At 52.2% G+C, this 19,122-nt stretch overlaps 1 protein-coding gene across 1 annotated transcript in view; it reads right to left on the bottom strand.

Moving 5' to 3' along the window:
* Window positions 1-292: 292 nt before the first annotated feature.
* RTN4R (reticulon 4 receptor) overlaps window positions 293-19,122 on the bottom strand; it is a 98,615-nt gene continuing 79,785 nt past the window's right edge. Inside the window, exon 2 of the mRNA XM_066562154.1 lies at window positions 293-2,350. Within this exon, the coding sequence (XP_066418251.1) occupies window positions 924-2,350 (1,427 nt within the window). The 3' untranslated portion in view covers window positions 293-923. The remainder of the gene's footprint in view (window positions 2,351-19,122) is intronic.

Genomic DNA, 19,122 nt, shown 5'->3' with positions numbered 1-19,122 from the left:
TCCTCTACCCCAGCTCTGAGGGGCTGGGCCAGCATTTCCTGCTCTTCTGATCATTCTGGAACCTGAGTGATGCTGGGAGGAGGTGGGACAGTTTGCAGGGAAACAGGAGCATGAGCAGGGCATGTTTCACACAACCAAACCCTTTGCTGGCACCAGTCATAGGTTGCATAACCATCCAAAAATGCCTTATTTATCACTGTGGTGTTAAACTCTCAGATCACACTCCACATCCTTTTAAATCTTCAGCTTTTCAGCTGCTCCCAGTCCTTCACCCCTCGCAGATGACAACCACTTAGGAAAAAGAAATCTTTATTTTATAGGTTTTTTTGTATACTTGTACACAAGTAAAATAAAATGCATATCTATATATACTGCAATCTTGTGAAGGGGCAGGCAGCATTCTTTAACAAATGCTGCCTGTAAACGTGGTGTGAAGGATGGAATGGAGACGGAAAAACTGCAAGAGTCATCAACATAGGATTAAAACAGCATCAAATCCATTACCTCTGCAAATGGGAACCTGCAACACTGTTCAGTGAGATGGTGAGTTACAAACAGATTTTAGACATTCTTTTCAGAGCATTTCTTACACTTCTTTTTTTTTTTTTTTCCTGTAAATAAACCATATTTCTTTACCATCTGCTGTAGCAAAAGCTGCTTTGTGGGCAAGTGCAGTTCCGAAGACCAAAGGTATAATTCACAGGTTTCAGGACAAATAAATTATGTACATCTCAGTATTTGTCTTTTTTGTTTTGTTTTGTTTTTGTTTGTTTGTTTGTTTGTTTTAATAAAGGCATCCAGTTAAGTTTTGTGTAACAAAGCTTTCTCAGGGTGGATGGGAGTCCTGCTTTTGTTTGCAACATTTATGGAGGTCAGCAAAAGTCGAGTATTAAAGTGTCATCAACCCAGGAAAAGAGTTAATTTTAGCAGAATAACAGTAAGCTCCACACCAAGGGGGGGATCAAAAGGCTTAGGCTGAGCTGTAACGTGGAGCTGTTCCCCTGCTGGGTGAGGCGGCACTGGGCCTTTGATCTGTTCTTTTTAGAGCAGCCCTGCCTCTTTTTGGTTGGGACTGTGGAAGGTTCAATAGGCTCTAGAAATTCGGGTCTCAACTTGGTCAAAGGAGGGTCTACAATGCTGGGGAAGGTCCCAAAGGGGGAATCGTTTATCTGCTTGTTGCTGCCGTTTTTGGAACGGTCCGTCTCCATGTACTTGGGCCTGGACATGTTCTCCTTCTCCTTGAGGTGGTTGTTGGATGAGCGGCTGCTGTGGGAGGAGGGCCCTGCCTTGCCCTTGGCCTCGTAAATAAAGGACTTGTCCATCTCTGGCTGGCAGCACTTGGAGGAGCCGTCGTGGGAGCCCAGCGGGGGCAGCCCCGTCGGGAGCTTCCCCAACCTGGTTTTGGTGCTGAAGACGCTGGTGCGGATCTGGTTGAAGGAGTCCACGCAGCTGTCCAGCTCCGAGCTCTGCAGCCGCTTCAGGTCCCGCCCCGCCAGGCGAGGGGGCAGGTGGCACTCCAGCTCCGAGGAGGAGCCCTTGAACTGCTTAAACCAATTCCAGAGCGAGCGGGCCTGGCAGTCGCAGATCCACTGGTTGCCGTTGAGGCGCAGGTACTGCAGGGACACCAGGGGGGCCATGGTGTCCCCTGTGAGCACGGTCAGGTTGTTGTTGAACAGGTACAGGGTCATCACCTTCCCCAGGTCGTGGAAGGCGCGCCGGTGCACCACGCTCACCCTGTTCTGGTGCAGCAGCAGCCGGTCCAGGTTGATCAGCCCGCGGAAGACGTTCTCCGACAGGCTCTTGATCTTGTTCCCGTGCAAAAACAGGTACGTGAGGTTCGCCAGGTCGATGAAGGTGTCGTCCAGCAGGATCTGGAGGTTATTATCCTGAAGGTAGAGGTACTGCAAGGAGAACAACCCTCGGAAAAGCCCTGTGGAGAGTTCCAGGAGCCCGCAGCGATCCAGGTGGAGGGTGTGGAGGTGCACGAGCCCCCGGAAGGTGACGGGGTTGATGGATTTCAGGTTCGTGTTGTCGCTGAGGTCCAGCTCCTCCAGCTTGGTGAGCCCGTAGAAGGCTCCGGGCTCGATGAGGCTGATGTTGTTGGAGTGGATCCACAGGATGGTCATGTTGCGGCACGAGGTGAAGCTGGTGGCCCTCACCAGGGTGATGCGGTTGTTGTGCAGGAAGATGCGCTGGCTCTGGATGGGGATCTCCGTGGGGATGGCTGTCAGCCCCTGCTGCTGGCAGCTGATGGTGATCTTGGGTTCACTGTAGCATACACACGCCCCGGGGCAGGACTCCACTTCTGATGGGATGTTCAAGCAAAGCACCAAAATCAGCAGTTTGCTTCCTGAGGAAGGACAGAAATAGGGTGGGGATTAGGCAGGGTCATGGAGAGCGCTTCTCCTGGCAGAGAAGCCTGAAATTTCCCCTCCGAGTGTGGCACCACCAACCACAAACAGATGCCAGGGCAGCCAGTGATTAAAATGTAGGATTAAAAATGGGATTCTGCCACTCAGCTCAAGAGCTTAAATCAGTGTACACTTGTAGAGATGGAGTCCCAGTGCCTCCTCTGCCCTGCACCCTCAGGAGGTGAAAGTGTGGGATCAGGGCTTTGGATTTGCACATCCAACACCAGCCCTGTTCCCAAGATCTTACCTGTGAGCAAAGGGACCAGATTCTGGGGCATTTCCCTCTGCCATGGGCACACCTGGCACAGCTCAGCCCCTGGAAAAGCACCTGGGATGTACCAGGAAACCCCAAATCCCATCCCAGCAGTGCCACCAGCTCCTCACTTTGCAGGGTCACAGAACAACTCTTCCAAACAAGCAGGTGTCCCCACACTGCTCTCAAAACATGACTGTGACTTTCCACAAATAATTTTGGACTGATTTGATCTCCTGGGAGAAATAACTGTGAGACATTCCCAGAATAACTTTCAGGTCAGACCTGCCTGGAGAAGTCTCAGGGCCAAAAGGATCCTTTCCTTCTGCTCAAAACTTTAAGCCACATATTCCTCCTTCCTCTCTCCCCATATTTTTTTCCTTTGAACCTGTGCAGCCACTGAGGAAGAGGAGGAAACAGCAGGATTTTCCATTGTGCTGTTGTAGGAAAAAGTCACTTGCAAGGCTTCCTTCAGGGATCCCACCAAGTGTGCAAGGCAGGAACAGATTCCATGTGTCCCAAGCATGATTGCAGCCCCACAGGGCTGGAAAACCCCAGAGAGGAACAGTTTTTTTCCTGGTGATGTTCACCCACTTCCTCAGGAGTTGGGATGCACTGGAATCCCAGGGAAGCATTTTGGGTCACCAAATTCCCCAGCTGGGAGCTGGAAATGAGCCTGGAGGGAGGGAGGGGATGGACACAGCAGCACCTTCTCCAAAGGGACCTCGAGGGTCCCTGAAGGTCCCGCTGAGCGGCCTGAGGAGAGCCAGGCTGTTCCCTGCTGCTGGTGGGAAGGGAGGCAGTGCCAGCACTGCTTTCCCAGCAATTAGCAGCCAGTAATTAGTCTGATTCCTTCAAATGGGAGATAAAATGAATGGAAAGCAGCCAGAGCAGCAGGAGTCTCCATTTGGGAATGCCACATGTGAGCAGGGACATTGTGACTCCTTCCCAGCTCATCACAGCACCTCTGGCCAAAGGACACATCCCCGTCCCCACCGCTGGGAATCTCCAGCTTTGCCTCTCTATAGGAGGGTCTTGCCTCTTTTGTGGGAGGGTTTTCCCTTTGAAGAACTCAAAACATTGTTCCAGAATGTTGTTGCCTCATTACAAAGTAAGGTGGAAAAGCAGAGTGCAAAAAGCCAGACAGGAAAGCCCAGAGGAGCAGAATGGGATGAACTGGGGAGACTGGAGCCAAATCCAGCTTTGCAAATTCCCAGGGGGAATCTGAAGGCAGTGGCTGCACCTCCCTTAGAGCTTGGAAGGTGCTGACGTGGCCAATGGAACCACGTCAAACACCAACAATAACAGATTTTAATCACACAGAAACCTCACCAAATCTTCACTGAAGGAATAACAATTGGAAAAGCTGAGGTGGGAAAGTCTCCTTCCTGCAAGAACAGGCCAGGATCCCAACTTTGGGTGTCAGTCTGGTCAGAACCATTCACCGTGTGTGGTTAATAAATCTGATGTGATCCAATAGTCCAATACAGGCAGGAGACTCCCATATATCATATTCCACAAGGGATAAAAACCCAGCTCAGCATGCAGAGATAATTGGAGCCTGATGCTATCAGCTGCTGAGCAACCCTGCAAGGCAGAGTTTGAGTGCAGTGTTGTGACACATTTTGGCTGCCTTGTCATGTTTTGACGTGTCACGTCCCATTGCATGAAGCACGGTAAAAGGAGACAGCTGAGACTCCCTGCTGCAGCCATGGCACACCAAGAGCAGCCTCCTGGGAAATTAAAACAGCGCTGGCCACTCTCTGGCCATCCCTCTGCAGCTGATAATGAAACCCCGTGGGCAGAGAAATGGGACTTTGTGGAGCCTCCCTCGGCAGCTCTGTGATTTGGGTGATGGGGCTGGGGGTGACACTGGAGTCACCTCCTCATGCAACACCTCCCACTGCAGCAAAACAGCTCGGACTGGGACACTGGGACACTGGGGCAGCATCCAGCTGTCCCCAGGCTGCTCCTCCCTGCCACGGCCTGGGGACAATCCAGCCACAGCCCGGGTGCATCCCACAGGCCTTAGGAAAAAATGGGAAACGGCAGAGGGAATGCAAAAACCCACTGCCAAGCAAGAGGAGGCACAGTGACACCATCCCTGTCCCAGCTCCAGCTGAGGACACGGTACATCCATGGAAATCCATGTGTACACGGGGAGAGAGCTGCTGCCAGAGGTGAGCCATGAGCATCACCCTGCCCTGTGCCAGCTGTCCCACAGCTGAGCGGGCACAGGTGACCCACAGGGTCCCCCTTCCCCTGGGCAGCTCCTGGCTGTGCCCAGGAGGGACAGGGCACATCCTGCTGCCAGGCTCAGCCCCCTGTCCCACCCCCATGCCCCGAGGCTGCCAGCAGCGCTGAGTCAGTGGCACTGAGAGCTGCTGGGAAATTAATTACAGCAGGGCCAGGCTGTGCGCTTTAATTAGGGACCTGGTGTTCATGAGCTGCTCGGATTAGCTCCTTCCAGCGAGACAGTTCCTGTCAATCATCCCCCAAAGCCTTTTTCCAGTGGCTTTCCCACCGTGCAGCCCAGCCGTGTCCTGGCTGACCCATGGCACAGCCCAGCCTGGCAGTCCCAGCCAGGGCAGGGCCAGGGGGAAGGGCAGGAGTGGATGAAGCCATGGGAAGCCAAGGTGACCCTTCTGTGCCCAGCCAGGCTGGGTGTGCTGTGACAGAGACCCCAGGGACCCTGCCACGGCTTTCCCTGCTCCTCCAAACCCTTCTCCAGTGACTGCTGTCCAACCAGCAGCTGGGCCTGCTCTCAGTGTGTCCCAGATCCCCGTGGACACCAAGTGCCATCGGCCACCCAGACCTTGCACAGGGATATTTTCATTTGTTTTCCTGGAGCACTGGGTTCAGTTCTGGCTGTGAGCTCCTTACTTTTCCAGGAAACGCCCCTGCCCTGAGGTCAGAAGGACAGGAGACATTCAAGGCCAGGTTGGACGGGGCTTGGGGCAACCTGGGGTAGTGGAAGGTCTCAGGGGGTGGAACAAGATAAGCTTAAAGGTCCTTCCCAACCCAAAGCATTCTGTGATTCTGTGATTCAGGGCTGTCAGGGAGGAGGGAGGCCAGAAGGTTCCCTGTCTGCCCATTCCCAGAACATGCCACACTCAGCTCCCAGTGGGGAGCAGCATCCTCCCTTCACCTTCCCGATAAATCCATCCCGAGTGCTGTATCTGTATCACCACCAATGGGTGTTGATCCTCCACCTCCACCTCCAGCTGGACTCCCCCACCTCAGCTCCCATCTCAGTGCCCATCCCTGAGGAAAAGGCTCTTGGAATGACACCTGTCCCCTCCTCTCTTAGCTGAGAAACCATCCCTCCCTCTTTCAGAACATGATTAAAACTTAACTCCAGAGTTCCTATCAAAAGCAAAACATGAAAGAAATTCCAGAACCTGGAACCTTCAGTCCCTCCAAGACTTTGGCTTTGAGTTTAGCATTTGTTCCTCCAGAGCTTTCTTGAAAGCCAGAAAGCTCCTTCAGTGAAGCTGCAGCTTCCCCTTTGCCATTCCCGAGTGTTCTGACTCATGGAACTGGAAGCAATTAAAGTGGGTCCATTATCTGCCTCCCCACCGCTCCCCCGGGCCATCGCCTTGTCAGACGTGGCAATTAGAAAGAAAAGGCTCCGGGGGCCTCCAACAGATGCTTTGCAAACTTTTTTTCAGGAGGCCAGAGTGAGCTGCAATGTGATGCCCTTTGCAGAGCGCGGCCTCTCCCCGCTGCTCTGCTCTGCCATTGATTTGGAGATACTCTAATGTGGCTTTCCTGCAGTGCAGGGTCAATAATCATCAGAATTCTCTCCTGCTCGGACATAAAGAGAACATTTGACAATACAAAGCCTTTTGCTGATGCACACAGCGTTTCGCCTTTGTTTATAGCAGGGACACGCTGGAGCTGCCGAATTCCCCACTCGGAGTGGGCATGGTTTGAAATTCTGTGGGCATCGTTTGAAATTCCACGGGCATCGTTTGAAATTCTATGGGCATCGTTTGAAATTCCGCCCTCGGCCGCTCCTGGTGCCTCTCGCTTTGTCCCGTGGCCAAAGGTGGGGCTGTGCCTGTGCCACAGGGAAGAGGGCAGCGCTTTGATGCATTTCAAGTGGAGGTGGATGGAGAGGTCAGCGAGGAAGGACAATGGGCTCGGAGCGGTCTGGAATTTCCCTCCCTTCTGCTGCGGAGAGGAAGGATGGAGCATGGAGGTGCAGCTGGAGCGGCCCCAGCCCGGAAGAGAGGATGGGGGTGAAGCTTTGCCTCCATGAAACACCTGGGACAGGCACCAGAGTCACAGCTGTGGGGCAGAGCAGGTGCTGCCACCCCCAGGCAGCTGCAGCACAGCATTTTGGGGCTGAAGCAGGTCCTGGGGCACCTCTGTATCTCCATGGGCATTTTGGGGTGCCAGACACCCCCCTCAGGTGGGACAGACAGCGAGGTCACTGGGGTGGGTGAGCTCTGGGGTTCTGAATGGGGATCTGGCTCTGCTGGGGATGCTCCAGGTCCAGGGGCTGGAGCTCGAGCCCAAGCTCACACCAGAACACCGGGGATGAATCCCAGCAGCCTGAAAATGGGGAGCTAATTCCCTTTCGGGCACAGCTGGGGGCCTGAGGCAGCAGGAGTGCTGGGGGCAGGATTGGTGCAGCTCCGTGTGAGACCTGTGCCAGCCCTGCCTGGAGCTGCTGGGATGGCAGCAGCAGCAGGGGCAGTGATTTAGGCACCTGAACCCGGCCCTGGCTTGTCCCTGATCCCACATCCTCTGGGACAGCATCCAGACCCATTAACCTTTGAGACTGAGGAGCTCTTCCTTGCCTTTGGCAGCACAGCCCCTCCAGAACATCCTGAGCAAGGTCTGAGCAGGAGAAATCCCAGCTGTGCTCAGGGCTGAAAGGTCATTTCCGTAATGCATCCCAGGCAGTGCATGTGCCAGCTCCTCACTTCAGCTCTTCATCTTCCCCTCTTAAATCCCACTCCCTTAATGTGGTTTGTAGACTTAATATTGCAAGGATATTTTGAAGGGAAGAAGGTAAACACGAGTTCTACCTTGTGCAATTCTTCCCCTCCATTCTCCCAAGCCTCCGGGGCGGTTTGAGCACTGGTTCTTCAGCATGGCTGGGGCTGAGCTCCACAGCTCATTCCAGGAGCTCAGGGCAGCACAGCCTTCCCTGGGACAGCTCCATCCTTCCCTGGCATGTGCCAAAGCAGCTCCACTTGTGGGGCTCCCCATCCCTGCCACGGGCTCTCCCTCACTCCCAAAATTTTGGCAGCAGCCTGGCTTTAGCCTAAGAACATTTGGTCAGGGTTATGCTTTTGGTGCTTTGCCAGCATTTCCCTGGGCAGCAGCAGGGAGAGGAAGGAGAAGGGCAGAGCGAGCAGTTTGTATTTCAGCCCATTTGAATGAGAACCCAACAAGGAGCACAAAAATTAAAGTTCCTTCTGTAGCCAGAGGGTTTCCATGCTGCTGAATTCCCAAGGCTTGCTGCAAGGCACGGAGGTGTGAGAGCTGCTCAGAGAAAAGGCCACAGAACCCTTCTGAGGGAAATACCGAGGGAGTCAGCAGGTCCCTGGTTAACAATAACAATTATCAATTATTACAGCCCAGGAGTGCCCTGGGAGGCCAGGGAATGGGAGAAGTCCTGATTCCAATAAAAGAAGGTGAGAAGAGCTGCAGGGAGCCAGGCCAGGGACATTTGGGCTGGTCTGAGGTGGGATCCAGGAGCAGACAGGGGTGGGAATGCAGCTCTAAATTGTGGGAGCATTTCCCTGGCACCTTCTCCAAGCCCTGGGCAAACAGGGGCCTGAGACAGAGCTTCCCTGGCTCCCTACCAGACAGAAAACCTTCTTTCCCCTCTTGGGGATTCTTCCAAGCCCCGGGTCCCTGTAGGAATGCTGCTCCAGATGTTTTTGCTGTACTCCACAGTGCAATACTTGGGGTGCAGGGGAAGCTCGGACCATGGCAGAGGTGCAGATGGGATTGGGCAGACATTTTGAGAGAATTTTGCAGAAGTTCAGATGGAAAATTGCTGAGGATCAGATGGAGTTTTGTAGAGGTTCAGAGGGACCATGGCAGAGGTTTAGATGGAATTTTCCAGGTGTTTAGGTGGAATTTTGCAGAGGTTCAGGTGGAATTTTGCAGAGGTTCAGATGGAGTTTTGCAGAGCTTTGGATGGACAATTGCAGAGATTCAGATGGAATTTTGCACAGATTTAGATGGACAATTGCAAAGGTTTCAACAAATGTGTGCAGGGGTTGAGATGGATTTTACAGAAGTTCCACAGCTTCTCTGGAAATTCCATTTTAGCACCTCCCCTCCCTTACAGAGAACAATAAATAAGGATTTGGCCAACCCCACCCAGGTTAAAGATGGTATTTAAAATTATTTTCATGAAATCAGGAATAATCTTTGAGGTTCTTCAGCACTGAAAACCTGACCTAGTTATTCCTATGGATAGGCACTGGGAAATCCAATGGCTACACCAGCCCATTTTGCAGTGAGTGCTCTGCCCTCACCTGGTGGGGCTCTCTCTGCCAGGCCCATCAGCACAAGCAGAATTTTCAGCTGTTCTCATGTAATACAAAATAAATCTGCATGGTTGCCACCTGACCTCTTTCTATTTGTGGCACAACTGGAAGGGGAAAGCTCTTGACCTTTTAAAGGGAGAAAATGATGAGCTTAAAGTAAACTATGGAGAATTCCTGTGGAAAAGGCCTCTTAGGTGGGTTTATTCCAGTCCTGGGCTTGGCACAGATCAACTCTGCTCCTTTCTGTGCAGACACTGCAGGTCTCAGATGCTGCTGCCCACCCAAATTCCCAGTATTCCCATTGCCTTCCCCAGAACTGGTTTCCCCAGTGCAAGCAGGAGTGTGGCCCTTGTCAGGATCCTGTGATCCTGTCTGGAGCTGGAATAACCATGGACATGTCCAGCTCTCCTGAACACACAATGCAAAGCCTTGTCCTGGTGCCCTCTCCAGCAGTGGGACAGCACAGGGCCCCTGTAGCACAGCAGCAGGGACAGGGAGCACATGGGGTTTGTGGGGATTTGGCTCAGAGCAGCTGAGTTTGGCTTTTGCCAGGTACCAAATTCCACAGTGACAGTGGGAGGAGAGGGCAGAATCTCCTGGAGATGCACAGAGCAGGGGCCAGCTGTGCCAAAGGCAGGGACCCAAGGCTGTGGGAGCTGGATGAGAGGCAGAAAAAGCCCAGTGCCCAAAGGGAAGGTGAAAGCACATGGCCTGGAATGTGCATTTGGAAAACTTGAGGCACCAAAGGGGAAGGGAATGGGCAGGAAGGCAGCAGGGCAGGGAGAGATCCCTGAAATGCTACAGGCATCTGCTGAGCTCTCCAAATCCTGAATTCATCCTGGAGAGCAGCTCTGAGTAGCTGCTGTGATCCTGATCCACCTCCCAGGGCTGCACTGGGCACCTGCCAGGCTGGGCCCAGCCACACTGAACACAGGGAGACGAGGAGGAGGAGGAGGAGGGAGGGGTCCTTCCTCAGAGCCTGGGAGAACCAGAGGGGTTGGAATGAGTTCAGCTTTAAGGTGTCTTCCCACCCAAACCATCCCAGGGTTACATGAAATGTCACAGCTGGTCTTTCTCCAAGTGACAGCCACCAATGGCCATGGTATTGTCACAGCTGTCACAGGATTATGGGATGGTCTGGGTGGGAAAGGACCTTAAGTCCCATCCCATTCCACCCCTGCCATGGCAGGGACACCTCCCACTGTCCCAGGCTGCTCCCAGCCCCAATGTCCAGCCTGGCCTTGGGCACTGCCAGGGATCCAGGGGCAGCCCCAGCTGCTCTGGGCACCTGTGCCAGGGCCTGCCCACCCTGCCAGGGAAGGATTTTTCCCCCAAATCTGTCCCTGTCATGCTGCCTTTTCCCAAGAGTCTCATGGCCAAAACTCACACCCAGCCCAGTAAAGCCAAACCCAGCGGATCCCTAAGAAGGAGACCAGAAAAGCTGTCCCTGGTTCCAGCACTGCTGAGGGCACCCTCAGTCAGCCCAGTCCTCGTTGCCATCCTATCCAGATGGGATGCATCCAGCACACTGCACGAGCAGGATCATGTGTGATCCTGCCACCCTTCCATCCCCACACTGGGAAGAATGAAGTGACAAAATATTCACTGTGAATCACAAGCAGCTCCTCCAGAATTCGGGATTATCTGTGCCATATCTGTAAAAAATCAGGGACAAACAGGTGTCCAAAGGAAGGAAATGCAGCTTCCTGAGATGATTTAGGTCTCCCATGGGGCACAAAGTACCCCAGGAATCTTCCAAACCTTCTCAGGAAGAAGGAGAGGTTCCTGCAGCTCCAAAGCTGGCGTTGGTGGCTGCTCTGTGTGTGAGTGACTCAGGGAGAGGAGAGGTGAAGCTCCAGATGGAATTTACACCTGCTCCCCCCCAGCCATCTGGGACTGCACCCCCTGCCAGCTGCAAACCCCACCCCCACAGCTTCTGGAAGAGCCCCCTTGCCCAAGGCAGCATTTTCCTTGGTTTCCATCTGAAATAACATTATCTCAGTTTTTGCTCGCAGCCCCAGCATCCGCATCATGTGGAGTGCAGGGATGAAGTTCAGCAAAGAGCCTGGAAGGGAAAGTTGTTCCAAACATCCCCCATGGCCTCAGTTAGGTTGTGTGTGTGGATGCAGAGTGAGCAAACAGCCCCAGGCAGCCCAGGCAGGACAGGGAGGGGGAGAACATTCCAACCCCAACCTTGGACACAGCCACGGTCCCAGAGAACAACTACGGGAGAGAGCAGGCACAGGGGACTGGAGAGCAGATTTCTCTGCCCTGCTCACAACTTGTTGCTCCCCTTGCTGGGCCTGGAGGACCAGAGCTCTCCAGATATCCCCAGGTTTGTCACCTGGAGCAGGGGAGGACCGGAGCTGGGTCTGTGAGGTCTCCACCTCAACGTGGCCTTCAGCAGGCTCAGGACATCCCTGATCCCCCTTGGGATACCCAGCCCCTCCAGCCCAGCCATGCTCCCCCTCTCCCTCCTATTGTATTCATGTTCCCCCCAGAGAGGGAGGGAGGGAGAGAGGGAGGGAGGGAGGGAGAGAGGGAGGGAGGGAGGGAGAGAGGGAGGGAGGGAGGGAGAGAGGGAGGGAGGGAGAGAGGGAGGGAGGGAGGGAGAGAGGGAGGGAGGGAGGAAGGAAGGAAGGAAGGAAGGAAGGAAGGAAGGAAGGAAGGAAGGAAGGAAGGAAGGAAGGAAGGAAGGAAGGAAGGAAGGAAGGAAGGAAGGAAGGAAGGAAGGAAGGATGTGACTCCATGTTCTCAGAAGGCTCATTTATTATTTTATGATACTATATTATATTAAAGAATACTATACTATACTAAAGAATACAGAAAGGACACATACTGAATGCTAAAAAGATAATAATGAAAACTCCTGACTCTTTCCAGAGTCCTGACACAGCTTGGCCCTGATTGGCCAAAGAGTGAAAACAACTCCCAGCAGAATCCAATGGAACAATCACCTGTGGGTAAACAATCTCCAAACACATTCCACACCAGCACAACACAGGAGAAGCAAATGAGATAAGAATTGTTTTCCTTTTCTCTGAGGCTTCTCAGCTTCCCAGGAGAAAAATCCTGGGTGAAGGGATTTTTCCAGACAATGTGAATGCCACACCCTCCTTTCCCCTTTCCCCCAGCATCTCTCCCAGCTCCAGGCACACATCCCTGGCTCGTCCTTTCATTCCCAGACCAAGCTGGGACTGGTTTTTGGTAAGTGTGTGTGGCTCAGGTGAGTACAGCTCACTCAGCCACGCTCCCCAGGTGAGGAGCACGACACCCACAGCTCTAGAAATAAACATATTCCTCTGAAACGTGCCAAGCTGAGCAAGGACTCAACAGGCTGCTAATTACACAGCTGCCTGTTTTCCTGGGAATCAGGATGTGAGCAATGGGGGAAGGATCCTGCAGCCCAGCAGGGTTTGAGCCCCCGGTGCTGGGCTGAGCTGCCCTCACCTCACATCCACCCTGAGATCCCACAGAATTCCACCAGGAATTCACACCGGACTTCCATGCCCCAAGTCCTCAGCTCAAGGTCTCATTGCAGGCAGAGGAATGAGAGCCCCCTCCTGCTTTTCCCTCCAGGTGGATAAAACTCCTGTTCCACCTGCAGCCTCCCCTGTTCCCTGTGTCCCTCCATTTCCCCACCACAGGGCATTAAATGGCCATCATCACCTGCTCTCCAATGGGGCCTTCAATCAGTTTTAGGCCCTGCAGCTCCCAGGTGCTGGAGAGGCCCCCATTCCCTGCTCCCAGGCCAGGCACCTGCTGGATTTCAATTCCCTTTTTCCTGCTGTCCCCCTCCCAGGCAGCTGCAGTTGCTCTGCATTAGAGCCCTGCCTTCAGCTTTATCTATCAGGGCAAAATCCCAGCCAGCTGCCAACTGCACGGGCAGTCATTTATAGATATTTTCTGGATCATTCATGAAAACAGGGAAATACAGCAGGGTGGAAGCTGAATCCTGCAAAGCTCTTGTGCAAGCAGCTTGTTCTGCACTGATCCTCCACCAACAATCGCATTTTGAGGGTTTTAAGCTGCCTTTTTCTTAATCCATTTAATAACTGTCCATTGATTCCAGAGACAGGATATTCTCCACCATGGAAATCGAGCTCCTGACATAAATCTGAATTTATTATGATAATCCAGATCCATGAGCAGAGGCTGGGGGAGTTTGTGCACATCTCATCCACCAGGACATCGGTCCAAGCCCCAGGCTTGCTGGCATTGAGGTGATGCCATCAATAAATAATTGTGACAGCAATACCTTTAAAAACAACATCAGGAAAAAAAAAAAAAAAGACAACCGGGTTTGGAAAAAATTCTGGGAAATAAAGCAGTGGAAATTATTGGTGTTTCATGGAATCGTAGATTCAATCAGGTTGGAAAAGGCCTCAAAGATTTCCAAGTCCAATGCCAACCCAGTGCTGTTGAACCATGTCCCCAAGTGCCACGGGGACACGTTTCTGGAGCACTCCCAGGGATGGTGACTCCCTGGACAGTCTTTTCCAGGTATTTTCCAGGTATTTTTCCAGTGCTTTTCCAGGTATTTTTCTCTGGATTTCTGTGCCTTTGATCCTTAGCTCTGTTAACATCTCCTCTTTCTCCACAGCACAGCTCCTGCTCTGAGCAGCCTCTCCTCACCTCTGAGGCTTTCACACTTGCTGCTTCCAACCTTCCCTAGCCTTCCCTGCCTCTGGGAATCCTCTTGTTTTCAGGTTTATAAGGAATTAGAGCCAGGATCTTGTCAGCAAGTTCTGGCCCTGCTCCCACACTCACTCCTGAGAAAGGGCTGGAGCATCCATCCCTGTGGGATTATTGTCCATAAACCATCCTGGAGGATGGGCTCTCATCCCAGCTGGCCATCCCCCTCCACAGTTGTTGGAGTATTCAGGATGATTGCAGAGAAAAGAAAAGGTTTCCTTGAATAATCAGTATTTTCTCCTACCACGGGAGCTGTTTGTCCCCAGGGCTGGGTGTTGCTGTCACCCCTCCAGCCCTGGTGGCAGGGCCACCTGTCCTTCCCCTGCCACCCCAGGCACACAGGCTCAGCCTGGCCCTCAGCTCAGCCCCTGGGGCTCATTCCTCAATTGTCACCATGATATTTTCTGGAAAATCCCTTCACCGGGATTTCTTCCCCTGGCAAGATGAGAAGCCTCAGCTTCTCCTTGTTTTGCTCCTCTGGAATGTGATTTGGAGAATTGTTTACCCAGCGCATGAATTGTTTTAACTTAATGACCAATCCCAGTCCAGCTGTGTCGGGACTCTGGTCTGTCACGAGTTTTTATTATTCATTCTTGTCCAGCCTTCTGATGTCTCCTCTCTCTTTCTTTAGTATAGTTTTAGTATAGCATTTCTTTTAATACATTATAATATCATAAAATAATAAATCAGCCTTCTGAGAACTTGGGAGTCAAATTCTCATCTCTCACCTTGTCCTGGGAACCCTCACAACACCACACTCAATTGAAAGAACCAAACCACAAATTTGACTGAAGACAATCACCATCCCATAGCCAGGCCCTGCAAGTGTCCAGGGGACAGAGAATTCCCACCCTGCAGGTCCCTCCCTCCAGCAGGGCTCCCTTCCCATAAGTGCCTGTTAATATTTCATGGGACTAAGTGAATTTCTTTCCATTTCATTTGCCATCTTTGTTTAATTCACCTCCTGCAGCACGAAAGAGAGACCAAGGACCAACTGCTGATGTGGGGGACATATGAATAATCTCGTCAAAGGAATGAACTCAAGTGAAAAAAAGGAAGAAATTGGTCAAATTATGAATAGAAATTACAGTAGAATCACAGAAATGCCAGTGGAAAGCTCAAACCTGCAGGAGCAATAACATCAGGCACCCAAATGGCACCTCATGGGTAATATATTCATTTCCAAGCAGAATATCCCATCTCCTCCAGCCTGGAAAAGCTCATCCCAACATATTCACAAGGGTTTTGGGGGGATTTCTCATATTATGCAAGTCAAGGAAAAAGAAGAGTAAATCTTGTGGATTTGAAGGCAGAAAAAAAAAAAACAAAAAAAACCCATCTCCTCATGTTCTCCTGCTCTTTTTTTTCCTGGCAAAGTGAAAGCCAACTCTCCTTTCCCTGGGGAAATGATCTGTGCAGCTTCTGACAGGAGCAAGGACAAGGAGCACAAACCCTGCTGGCTCCAGCAGGAGCTCTCCAGACATCATTTCCCAAAATGGTCCTGGTGCCAGCCTTGCTTCCCAGGCCTACTCAGCATTCCCACCTCTCAACCCCAAAACTCCACAAAAAGTGTCCAGCAAATCCCCTCCCAGCCTCATGGAGGGCATCATGGGACCTCTCACAGGAAAAGCAGGAATGCTTTGGGGTGAAGCTGGGAATTGCAAATTGTCACTACTTCTGATGCCTCTGTCTCTGCCTTCCCTTCCTGGAGGACTTTTCCAGAGCAAGCTCAGCCAGTCTCCCCTCAGCTCCAGAGCCCAAATCCTAAATCACTGCTTGTGCAAATGTTTCCTCCCAGGATGTGATGCTGCTGGTTCTGCCTCACCACCTGTGGCCCCTTCCTTCCTACTTTCCTCCTTAGCTGTTATTTGGGGTGACAGCCCCTCACACAGCCCTTTTTCTGGGAAAACAGCCCAAACCCTCTTCCCCTGTGCACAGCCTGCTCAGAGCCACATGGGGCTCTGCAGGAGGGTGACAGCAAATCAGGGTGACAATGGAACCAGGGACAAATCCTGCTCTGTTCTGTGCATGTCCTGGCCTGATCCCACAGAGTTGGGACCAAGGGAGGGGATTCTGCTCCTCTGCCCCACTCAGGTGAGACCCCACCTGCAGAGCTGCCCCAGCCCTGGGCCCAGCACAGGAGGGACCTGGAGCTGCTGGAGAGAGTCCAGAGGAGGCCATGGAGATGCTCCAAGGGCTGGAGCCAGGCTGGGAGAGCTGGGGGTGCTCACCTGGAGAGGAGAAGGCTCCAGGGACACCTCAGAGCCCCTTGCAGGGCCTAAAGGGGCTCCAGGAGAGCTACAGAGGGACTGGGGACAAGGGATGGAGGGACAGGACCCAGGGAATGGCTCCCACTGCCAGAGGGCAGGGATGGATGGGATATTGGGAATCAGGAATTGTTCCCTGGCAGGGTGGGCAGGCCCTGGCACAGGTGCCCAGAGCAGCTGGGGCTGCCCCTGGATCCCTGGCAGTGCCCAAGGCCAGGCTGGACATTGGGACAGTGGGAGGTGTCCCTGCCATGGCAGGGGTGGCAGGGGGTGGCATTTAAAGGTCCCTTCCCACCCAGACAGTTCTGTGGTTCCATGAGTGAAGCAGCAGCAGTGACCTGTCCTTGGGACAAGGGGACCTCTGGCAGTGGCAAATGTCCCCAGGAGCTGCCAGAACCTGAACTGCAGCTGCCCCTGCACCTCTCCAAGTCTCCCAGCTCCCTGGGAAGTTTAGAGTTTAGGTGTCAAATGTAGATGAAATCCCAGGCACTTTTCTGGCACATGAATTCTCGTGGAGCACATTTCCGTCCCCAGGTGCTGGTGGAGCACGCAGGGCCTGCTTGGCCAGCTGGGCATGGAGAGCCTTGCAGAGGTGTCCAGGCACCATTCCTGAACCATCCCTAAGGAGCACAAGGGAGGGAGATCTCTTTGTTTTATCCTTTCAGAGCCTGGCCTGAGGGAGAGCCCTGCACCCTGATCCCCCAGGCAGGACCACACCACTGCAGGACCAGCAGCTCCTTCTGACAGCTCTGCTGGACTGGGGGAACCCCTCTCTGTTCTTCTGGCATTAAGGATGGATGAATGAAGTGATAGAAATTCTTCTGTTTTTAGAAGGTAAAATGTTGAGTTTATTAGATATTGCACATTTTTTAATAGATAGTTCTGACAAAGCTGGAGTTGATTGGTCCTTAATTAATACTTCTTATACTATTGGTTAATTAGGAATAACTTTTTTTGGTATACATCTTACAAATAAACAACATGTTTAAAACACTAGTTGTAAAGATTAAGGATTGTTTTAATTTTTTTCTCTGATCTTTCTCAAAAGTTCTGTTATAGATGGATAATGAGATGATTGGCTCTCACAATTAAGGGATCACTATTGTGTGAATATTAAGAAAGGCTTTAGTGATGTACAGTTATGTTATTGCAGTTTAGATGTCCTCTGTTCTCCCCACAGTTCCCTTTCCCCCTGTATTGTTGTCCAGGACAGGTACAAAGAAGCTGCACAGGTGTCCCTTGCACGGGGCAGGTGGGAATGGAAAAGCTTGGGGGTGCTTGGGGGTGCAGCATGGCAACACCTGAGCTCCAATGCAGGTACAAAGCAGTCTGCACTGATAAATGGCACAGAAGAGCTGAGTGACAGACTCTGGGAGGGGCCAGGGCTGGCTGGTGCAGCCCCAGGGGTATAAAACACTGAGCATCCATCTTGAAGATGAATGGGCCATGTGGTGTGCATGAGGGCAGCTCCCAGTGCTGCAGCTTTTCCTTATGTAGTCCTTTGTTGTGTTTTTGTCAAGGTTTAATAAACATCTTTAAATTTTCAGAGTGAGCAGTTGTCTCTCACAGTTCCCAGAGCAATGCCTGGGGAAGTTCATCTGACTCTGGCCAGACTGCCAGCACCCAGCCTGTCCACATCACCCCATGGAGGAATCCCTGCTCTGCCTGGGAGATCCAGCCCAGGGCTCAGTGGCTGATGGATGGAGAGGAGGACACGTGCTGGGACAGGCCCCTGGGGCCACCATCACACCCAGCTCATTAGAAATCTCGTTAATGATCTAATGAGAAGGGCAGGAAATAGCAGGTTAATTAAACTGAGCTGGGGAAGGTTTCAGCTTTAGTGGGGATGGAGAAATGACAGGGAGGGCTATGGTAAGAGCTGGCAGATTGTTCTAGGCTGGAAAACTGCTCCTTGTGGGGAAAATGAGCCTCCTTCCAGCTCATCAGGAAGGGGAAAGGCTGCAGATAAGAGAGTTGTGTGTGAGGAGCTGCCAGGAGCTGAGAGGTGATGCCTGATAATGAGAGAGGGAAGAGCTGGGGGAATGGGAGGGAATTTTTGCTCTGAGCTTCTGTTGCCAAATGTTACTCCTTGCCTGGGGCTCCTGGAGCCGATCAGAAAGAATCCAATTGTCATTGATCCCTGCTCCAGCAGCTCTTAGGGGCTGATGTTCTTCCTCAACCACACCACCAAGAAACTCAGAGAAAGGGGGAGAGAATTTATCCACAGGTGAACTTGGGGCAGCACAGGTGGAAATGTCCTAACTGTGTGTCCAAAGAGCTGGAGGATCCTGGAAATACAGGATGGAGCAGTGTGGGACAGTGAATTAACTAAGCTGGAGGAGAAGGAACTCCAGGACTTCCAGAGAAGAGAAGAGAGAAGAGAAGAGAAGAGAAGAGAAGAGAAGAGAAGAGAAGAGAAGAGAAGAGAAGAGAAGAGAAGAGAAGAGAAGAGAAGAGAAGAGAAGAGAAGAGAAGAGAAGAGAAGAGAAGAGAGAGAAGAGAAGAGAAGAGAAGAGAGAAAATGTTGTGTGACCTCTCAGTTCAAATTTACCTCCGAACTGAGCTGTGCCATGACAGGGAACCCCGTGTGGGATGGTACCACATGGACACAGCAAAGGCACACCAGGACAACCCCTGGCAGCTTGCAAAGAGCTGGGAAGCCAAAAAATCCCAGATAATTATGGGCAAAATAGTCCCAGCTTGAAGTCTGTGTCACAATGGGACTCAGGAACTGGCAGTGCCCAAGGCCAGGTTGGACCCTGGGGCTTGGAGCAGCCTGGAACAGTGGAAGGTGTCCCTGCCATGGCAGGGGTGGAATTCCATGATCTGAAAGGTCCCTTCCCACCCAGAGCATTCTGGGACTCTGTGATTTGCCTGTAAAATCATCCCTCAGACCAGCACAGCACCACAGGGCAGCATTGTTTGGCCTCCTTTTTGTCATCCCTATCCAAGGGAAAGGAAGGAAAGGACGTTTAGTG

The sequence above is a fragment of the Molothrus aeneus genome, chromosome 18, assembly GCF_037042795.1.
Source record: "Molothrus aeneus isolate 106 chromosome 18, BPBGC_Maene_1.0, whole genome shotgun sequence".
NCBI classification, from domain to species: domain Eukaryota; kingdom Metazoa; phylum Chordata; class Aves; order Passeriformes; family Icteridae; genus Molothrus; species Molothrus aeneus.
The sequence above is the reverse complement of the archived record's forward strand: the minus strand, read 5'-3'. Positions and strand labels throughout refer to the sequence as shown.